The sequence below is a fragment of the Centruroides sculpturatus genome, unplaced genomic scaffold (assembly GCF_000671375.1).
Source record: "Centruroides sculpturatus isolate CEXI.00-Female unplaced genomic scaffold, Cexi_2.0 scaffold1540, whole genome shotgun sequence".
In the NCBI taxonomy this organism is placed as follows: domain Eukaryota; kingdom Metazoa; phylum Arthropoda; class Arachnida; order Scorpiones; family Buthidae; genus Centruroides; species Centruroides sculpturatus.
This window is the reverse complement of record NW_019385858.1, coordinates 138,550-148,594: the sequence shown is the minus strand read 5'-3', so window position 1 is coordinate 148,594 and position 10,045 is coordinate 138,550. Positions and strand designations below refer to the sequence as shown.

Genomic DNA, 10,045 nt, shown 5'->3' with positions numbered 1-10,045 from the left:
CATTAATATAATTTTAAATAATAATTTATTATTATAAAAATTTGTCGAGTAACCAAAGTTTTATTATTAATACTGGTATTTATTTTTTCACTTTGAAATAATATTTTAATACTTGAATTAGTAATAGTATTTTAGTACTTGAATTAATTATGAATCTCTATTCTTTTTCATGATTTTAAAGTGAACGGAGAAATATGCGAAAGAGCTGGAAAATTCGGTTTTATAATTGTTGATGAAGATGGAAGAATTAACGAAATTAGAAATAAATTATATTATTCGTTCCAGGAATGTTCGGGTGTTATGAGCGAAGTTTATGTCAATAAAAATAAAAGGAATATATAAATATTCATAGTAATAATTTAATAAATTGTAGATAGAAGCATTATAAGTTCAGAAAAAGTTTTTGCAGGAGTTGCTAGATATGATTTATTTTGTAATTATGACACCGTAATTAACCCAAATGNATAAGAATAAAAGGAATATATTAATATTTAGAGAAATAATTTAGTAAATTGTAGATCAAAGCATTATAAGTTCAGAAAAAGTTTCTGCAGGAGCTGCTAGATATGATCTATTTTGTAATTATGACACCGTAATTAACCCAAATGAACAAAAATTAACATTTATAGATCTGGCTGTTGAAATGCCAAGTGATTACTACGATAGAATTGCATCAAAATCTTCTTTATCTTTAAATAATATTTTAATTAATGCGGGAGTAATTGATTGTGACTATCGCGGATATATCTGAGTATTGATATATAATTTCGGACAAAAAAACATTTATTATTAAAGCTGGAACAGCTATTGGCTCAAATAATTTTTTAAAAAATTATGCATCTAAGTCTGTCTAGTCAGACTATTACTAGGAGGGTGGACGACATTGGAAACTATATTGAAGACAATTTGAAAAGTCGATCATCCGTGTTTACATTTTATGCTTTAGCATTAATGAAAGCACAGATATGGCAGATACTGCCCAACGCAATTTTTATCATGGGAATTGATATTCATTTTAAAAAGACATAAGAACTAGCGGCACTGTATTTGTAATAATTTCAAACACATTTTCTGTTTATAAAAACAAATATTTAGTAGAGAGTTTAACTGTAGCCATTTGCGAACACGATAATTCTCCAAAAGCACGTAACTATAAGTTTACAAGAGTTATTCTTCGTAATGTCGATACACTACAAAATTGTTAGGACAAGCTTAGATACAAATTTTGGAGTTTTGCCATTCCGGTATGTAAAGGGTCAGGTAAAAGCTTACTTCAGGACATAACAAGCGTGAAAACTTTTACGTATGGTACGTGGTAACTTATTCCCCGACAGATCAGGAAAACTCTGTCTTATAATTATTTCAATATTTACAAGAGACTGAATATACAAGTATGTTACTTGTGTAGACTAAGTAATTAAATTGAAAAGTACTGATAAAAATGTAACGATAAATAATTTATGAAATTGAATTTATATAAGTTTTAAGCTATATAAACACAATTATTACAATAGAGAATTACTCTAAAAGATCGATAAATATGCTTCTATTTCGAGTACAATTGCAAATTCTTAAAGAATCAATTCGATACTTACATCATCTTAATTATTTCGTAAAATGGAATTAGGTTTCACCGATATACGTCTGATTATTATTGTATTTTGATAATAACACTATAAAATTAACGGGTAATTTTGTGAAGACGAATAATTGCACTCTCATAACGTTCTTTTTATCATAAATTTATTTAATCCTAACACTATGTAAGAATACACTTTCATTATAAATACTCCAGTGGCGCCATTTTAGTACTGTTCTATTGACTATAACAATTATTTGCATTAAGTGTTAATTTATAGCAAAACGCTGCTATTAAAATAAATCAATTAAATTGGTGTCATTATTTATTAGAAGTCAGCACGCAAATCATTCTAACAATACTAAAAATTTTTGCAGAATATTAATACATGCAAATGCATCTAAATTAATGCAGTGTTTTGTTTCTTATAACTATATACTATACATAACTGTTCTATATGTGTCTATTTTTCCTCTAAGTAATTTACACAATACTAAATATCTGACATGTTTTCAAACTATAGAATAAAACAAAGAATTACGTTAACACGAGTAATATGTCTTTGAGAAAAAATTTCAGTAAAAGGATGCGTATATCAAAATTATTAATATATTATCTCTAAGTTTCGTAACAATTTATAAAATTTTTACTGCAATTTTAGAAATTTTGATGAACTCAAAGATAATTGACTCTATTCGGAATCAAGCTTGAATTTGTAAGTCTGTACAACTCGAGTTTAAAGGTATTCTAGTCTCTTTATAGTTATCAATGTTTTCAGCAATGTATTGAAGTTTTGTAAGGAAACTTATAATATTCGAGTATTTGGCCATATGTGTTTGTAAGAAATACATTTTTTGTAAAGATCATAAAAATTCTTTCGACCACATTGATATATCGACATTGTCCATTTCAATTGGTCAGCTGCGAGTTTTCATTCACATCTGTAGACTTTAAACTGCAGCACTAAAATAACACAAGGCTTGCAATCCAGATTATATTAGTAGTTTTAGAGACTGTATCACTGAAGGAAAGGCATTACACTCATCGTTCTAAACAAACAGTAAGCTTTTTACTTTATATTGTCGAATTTCTTGCTAAAAGTATTGTTTATGAATTTGTTGGAACACGTTATTTGTCAGTAACTAACCTTATTAACAGTGAAATTTCCGTACTTTTTCAATAAAAATTAATGGCTGTCGTACATAAAAAGTTTTCCAGTAAATGTGCCGGTATGAAAACTTTCAATTATATGTTTCATTCTTGAACGTATAGTTTAAAGAGCTTTCAGCAGAGCATCTTTTATTTTGTAGAACACCGGTCAATTCAATTAGAGTAGAAAAAAACGAATACAATCCACTCACCATCTGAAAACAATTTAAAGTATAATAAATAAAACAGCAGCAAAAATACTTCTTGTATTTATGATTATTTCTAAAGATTTCTCTTTTTTCAACCACTATACTGAAAATACATTATGAATTAAAGCGTTATAACTAATTTTATAATATTTTAAGTAATGATTACACGTTGCTGATTACAACACTCTAAAAATTAATAACAAAATAAAAATTTTCAGATTAAAGTATGTTTCGTTCAATTAACTTTTATAAGTAACCATAATTGCAATTTGTATTTTAACATCGAAAATTTATATTTGCCGTAATATATAAATACGATATTCGCTAATAAAACTATAAACAACACTGTAATAAGACGTATTTACCCTGATCAAAAAATTTCTTTTGACGTAAAAAAATCCCCACATCGATATCCCGAAAGGTCTTCCTCCGAATCTTTTCATTAAGCAAATAATCTGAAATTATGCAATTATTAATAAAATTACATTACATATGCAATAAGATTAATAAATAATGTACTTTAAATCTGTATGTCAATGGGTAAATAGAAGAGTTATATTTCCCGATGTTGATAAAACTGTCGTATATCTGAAGTATATTTATAAAAAATAAATATTAAGTTAATTATTTAAACAATTATATTTTATAACTTTTATATTAATTAGAACAATACTCACGATTGAGGTAAAATTTGATAATGCCCACGACACTATTAAAGCTCCAATGAAAAATACCACTGCGATTATTGCGATCGTCACACGAAAAATTACGTCAAGACGTACGAAGAGAGCGATATATACATAGAAGCAAGTTTGGTAGAGAAAATAACCGTAAATAAGAGGGAAAAGCGCCTTCCATTTATCGTTCATTTCTTCAAATATCTGCCAAATTTCCCAAAGATTTCTGATTAGTTTATCAATAAACGATTTGCTTGCGTTAATTGCAAGTTTCAACTGAACAGACATATTTATCAACTTTCTTCCTATAAGTAAGAGAATAACTAGAAAAAAAAGAAGTATACACACTATGTGAGATGTAATATAAACGAGCCAAAGTCCGATGCTAATAGCACAAAGGAAAGACATTTTATAATTGTGATGTGTTGATTTGAGAGCAGAATAATCAAAGTACGAACTCATTGTGGAGCAAGCTAAGACAATCAAAACGTAACAACAGAAATAATAAATAATGTAACCTTCATATTTCTCGATAAATTCTTCTTCTTCTTTAAAATCTTTCATCAAATGATGAACATTAATCTTTTTTCTTCGCAAAATACTGAATTGTAAAGCTGTGTACAAGGAAGCATTCCATCCAACGATCATAATGAAAAATTTATTATTTTCAAATATCGAAAGTATTTGAATGCAAACGCCATCAGACGCAATCGTTACTGTAATCATTAAAAAAATCGTCCATAAAAATACTTCGAGTAAATTCGTATAAACTTTAAAAAGTTTTTGATTTCTTCTTGAATTTTTTTTCTGACAATCACAAGTTTCCAAGAAATTCAAACCAAATACTTCGGAAACAGAAATCAAAGGTCGAAGTTTTGTGGCAATGCAATTGCTGTGTGGTGAATGCATTTTGTACGAAACAGGTGCAAAGATTCTTTCGTTGTACAGTCGCGAAGTGCACCAAAGTTAATCGTTGACTTCAATTAAAATGTAACAGAAGACAGATTCGGCAATATACACTGAGAATAATACGAAAGTTAGAATAACGCTTTAAGTCGTTTTGTCTCCAGTAGAATATTCTATGAAGTGAATACGTAAATCATAAGATGGTTAGTGATTGCTTGATAGACGCAATTGTAGAAAATCAATAGGGTGACGTTAACCAGTGTTTAATCCAATCACGTTACGGTCTGTAGAAACTGAATTGTTGCTTGGAAACAATTCGCCATCAATACATTTCGATTTATATTCCATTTGCGATACGTTATTTGATTTTTGTATACGTAATTGAATATAAATTTTACTCTATATTCATCGAGGTAAATACCTATATTTAATATTTAATATAAAATTGGATGAATGCTTTTCTATTTAATTGTAGTATTGACATTACGAGAAACGACTAAGCTCAACTGACTAACGAAAGAATTTAATTTACCAAAATATTCTGAATAGTTACCTTGTACATTCGCATTAAAAAATATATATTTTAGACTTAAACTTTAAGTAGTTGTATATATTTTTGACACAAAATTACAATGTTTTGGAGACAAGATGTATTGTTTATTGAAGCAATTATAGACGAATTGAATGACTTAATTATTATAAACGTAGAGCAGAAATATAGCTTTTTTAATTTATTTTTCTTTTGTTCTTTTATAATTTTATTACATGTTCACATCTTATTATTTTATTTAGTTATCGGCAATTGTAATCTTTTTGATTAATCAGAAGAGTACATTTCCATGAGTAGTTTATGACTAAGACTAGACAATTATATTTACGTACTCAGCATTCTTAGGCAATACAATGGATTGGTGAAAAGTGGTTCAAACAGGGGGAAAGTAGTTTTTGTAACTAAAATGTTCATTAATTGACTAAGTATTTACAATAATGAAATTGAAAATCACAAAAAGTTGCTAAGACTTAAGGTAAAATTTACAGGACAAACATTAAGAAAAACACTACAATAAACACAAGACTCAATACAACAATATACAATTTTCTACAGAGTTGATTAAAAAATAATTCTTTTTGTACGATTTGGATGTGAAAGATTATTTATGCCCTATTCGCAGCCGTAACATAAAATCATTTGTATAACGTTAAAACAAGTATAAGTAAAAACACATGTTGACTTTTATATATTATAAAAAAGCGTAGTTATATATAGTAAAAAGAACAGAACAGTTTTAAAATTCAAGAATTCTTTTATTATTAAATTTACCTGCGTGGAGAAAAATATAAATTAGTTTTGCCTTTAATAAATTTCTCAAACGATTATTAAAAGATTCAACACGAATCACAAATTACATAATTTGGATTGGAATGATTAAAATCAATAAAAGACATTACTATTTTACGAGGAATTTCTGTTCCTCCTAAAATATGTCAATGAAATCGATGCTTTACATCTTTCCAATAACACGTGTACAATTAAGTTACTCTAATAAATAATGATACAAACTATGATACAAAGTATTAAAACTTAATTAAATTTCATATTTAAATGCTACTTATATTACAAATTTATCGGTTATATTTTTAAGCATTCTCTAATAATTTCCTGTTTATATAATCTATCTGCAGTATCTATATTCTGTTTATGGCGTCTAGACGTCGCCCTCCGATCTCCAAGTACCCTCTCTGTCTTTCTCTTTATCCATACACCATTCCTCTTTAACCCCTTTTTCACAACACGCTAAGTTTCCTTCATCGTACTAAGTTTGTCTGGGTCTTCCTTTCTTTTTCCTTTTATGTGGAATGTATTCCATTGACATTTTCAAAAGTCTGTCGTCACTCATTTTTTTTTTACATGTCCGAATAAAATAAGTTGTTTTCTCTTTATTTCTTCTAAAACAGTCTTTTTCAATTTCATTTGGTCTTTGAATCTCTCATTAGTTATTGATTATTTTTTGAGATTTTGCACGATCTTCTCAATGCATTTATTTTAACCGTTGTAACTTTTCTCTTCTCTATCCCAGTCTTTCTCTGTGCACAACCGAATGCTTTTAACAATAGCATTATATATATATATATTTATTTATTTATTTTTATCTTGATTAAGTTATTTCTTTACCATATTCCGTTTAATCTTTTAACTGCTTTATTACCATGTGCTAATTTTGTATTAATTTCTAATGTATCTCTTCTATTTTAATGAATTTATATTTCAAGATAATTGTGATGTTAACCTTTCTCAATGTTTTTCCTTTTTCTATTTCCGTGTCTGTTTTAGCTCCACCTATGCACAAATATATTGTTTCACTCGTGTTTATATGTAATCCTTTTATAAAATATTTCTGTTATATTTTTATTGTCACTTAGATTATCCTTATCTTCTGCAGTTATCATCTGATCGTCTGAAAATTGCAATGTAAATATTGGTTTATTGTTAATATCTATGCCCATATCATAACATTTTCTTTTCCATATTTTCAATACTTATTCTACTTATTTTTTATAAATTAAGTTGCTAAATTGCAACATTTTTGTCTTAGTGTTGTTGACACCGTAAATTCTTCTGATATTTTTTTCTTAATATTTATTTTCGTTATAGATTTTCTATATAATTCCTTATCTGCTTTAATAAGCGTGTTATTAGTATTTATCTTTTGTAATGTCTTTCATAATTTCGATATTGGGACATTATAATATGCGTTCGTTAAGTCTATAAACAATATTACGAATATAAAGTAAAACAAACAACGTACTATATTCGGGTGTGAAAATAAAAGAACAATACTTTCCTATGTTTCCTATCATACAGCTGAAAAATCATTATAAAAAATTAGTTTTTAATTCATTAACGGACGATTATATTTTACTCGTTGTGTATTAGAAAAAAAAACGGTACTTACAATTCAAATAAAAATCGATAAATCAGCTGAAAATGTCTTCAGTGTTATGTCTACTTAGCTCATCTGAACACTGCAGAATATCTTCGTAAAAAAGTTTTCGTCGTGTCGCCATATTATTATGCCCTGTATGTCACGCAACCTCGAAATTTGAAAAATATTCTTTTATCACATTGAAGGTACCGGTACTATGGGGTCAATTTGACCTGAAGCTGATATAAACGTAACTAAAAAATAAGCGGAAAGACTTTGAAACTGTCGAACGTGTGTCACATACTTAGAAATAGCTTACGATAAAATACGCGGAAGGCTAGGAAACTAATCGTAATATTTTCTTTTAGAAATTATCACGATTAGTTGGGCATAGTGAAAACAAGGGTGGGGTTAAATAGACCCAATAGTACCTGAGCAGATTTAGATATAAATTGAATTGTATAAAAGTTTGAAATTTTTAAGATGAGAATGAATTTTTACAGTGTTACCGTTGAATAAATTTACAATAAAAAAATTTTATTACAGTGCAATTTATCGTCTCGACACTTTGTAGTGTTATTATTACAGTATAACAATTATCAGACGAATATCGAGACAAAAGTAATTGAATACCATGAAATAATTACAAAGAAATTATATCGAATTGATTGTAATAAATTGCATCTCTGCTTTAAATAGAAGCCTATTTATCGATCTCTTAGAGTAATTCTCTGTTGTAATCATTGTGGTTATGAAACTTAAATCTTATATAAATTCAATTTCATAAATGTCGTAAAACTTTCCGATCAATGGCTAATAGCTTTTCGATTTAGGAAATGCAAATGGAAATAAAATTTATGAAAACGTAAATATACAATATTATATTACAAGAATATATCTGATATATTTACCAGAGTAGTAGTGGTTTGGTCGATTCTAATCACAAAATGAATTTTTCGATCACAAATCTTAATTAAATTTATTTTATTTTAACAATAAGAAAAGTTTAATATATTCTTTCTAATTATCAAATTTATTATTTTGCAATAATACTTTTTACAATTCGTTCTAATATCCAAATAAATTGAAACACGACAACTTAAAATAATATTATAGCAAAAAGACAAAGTAAAATAAGGAAATAGTTCAATATAATAATTATTTAAATTATATTTCTTACTTATTTATTAAATACCTACCTTTCTCTCTGTAAAAGTTAAGGCCGTACCAGAGTCTTAGCCTTAGAAGAGAAGTGAGAAGAGGATAAGAGATGGGGGAAAGGGAAACATGGGGTAAGTATGATAGGAAAGTGTGAAGAAGAGATTTGTAAGCGTTAGCACTCTGCTCCGTTTAATTAAACCCAAATAAATGTAATACAAAATGTAGGTACAGTACATGCCTGAAAAAAACAATGAAACTGCTCCAATTTGTAAAGTACAACAGATCGCCGAAAAAACAGACTACGGTAGACAACTCGCGACTTTGCGAATACAAATGTATATGACAATTTAGAGAGAACTAAACATAACATAACATAACATGAACCCCAGCTTGGGGGAACCCTGAAGACCTAGTATTAATTATACTTTTACTTAACTTTATCTTTATTTACTCCCGATACCGCAAGAGCATAATCGGGTCAAATAAAGACATATATCAAAGCACAGGTAAATACATACATAATAACAGACAGATAACGTACAAACAGTATGACAATGGAAAAGTATAAACAGATGGTAAGATGACCAATACAAATCAACCGATATTATACAAAACATGAGTAGAATAACATGTACAGTAAATTAAAACAGACAATACTAATAGTAATAATAAATATTACACGGATATATGCTGCAGCAAAACAATAATGATACGTATATACAATAATGTGAAGGAAGCAAATGAAAATAATGCCTGATGACAGACTTGACTAACTTAGTGAATGACGGAGCGTATGTGATACTTATGAATCAATTTTTTGAATGCTTTGTAGGTGTCACTATCCTTAAGAAAGACATGAATTTCACATGGCCAGTTAATTCCCCTGTGGCTAAGAGCAAGGGCAAGCTCATGCCTAGCATCCTCGGTCATTGGACACATGTATACATAGTGCTCAACCCCATCACGGCAATTACAGATGGTACAGATGTCCGTTGTAGATTTGCCGAACCTCTGTAAGTAGGCCCGGAATCTCCCATGCCCAGTGAAGAATTGCGTGGTTTCATAGTCCGGACTAACCCAGTGGTTAGAAAGGTGGTCATGAATAGATGGAAAAAAGTTCCTGGCAAGGCCATTGTAACTATCCCATCTCTGCTGCCAGAGATCCAAGCTGTAGTTCCAATGCTGGAGCTTAAGAAAAGAAGCAGGTAGCACTGAATAATTGAAAGGGCCAGAGGTACCGATCGTTGCAGCCTCCCTGGCAAGTAGATCTGCACGTTCATTACCTAGGACACCCTGATGACCTCTCACCCATTCGAGGGAATAGGAGTTCTGAGCACAAGGTATATAGTTTAGAATCTTCCTAACCAGAGGGTGTAGGTTGTTGAGATTCCTAAGTGCGTTGATTGCTGAAGCACTATCAGAGCAAATTGTAACTCTACT

At 29.0% G+C, this 10,045-nt stretch overlaps 1 protein-coding gene across 1 annotated transcript; it reads right to left on the bottom strand.

The window, feature by feature from the left end:
* Positions 1-2,560: 2,560 nt before the first annotated feature.
* Positions 2,561-8,406, bottom strand: LOC111642559. Its single transcript, XM_023388914.1, has 6 exons — positions 8,356-8,406; positions 3,615-3,818; positions 3,457-3,525; positions 3,303-3,392; positions 2,727-2,943; positions 2,561-2,628 (listed from the first exon to the last, which is right to left on the bottom strand). Exons 2-5 carry the CDS (start codon positions 3,804-3,806, stop codon positions 2,821-2,823), a joined length of 474 nt encoding a protein of 157 aa, XP_023244682.1. The 5' UTR covers positions 3,807-3,818; positions 8,356-8,406; the 3' UTR covers positions 2,561-2,628; positions 2,727-2,820.
* Positions 8,407-10,045: the final 1,639 nt, after the last annotated feature.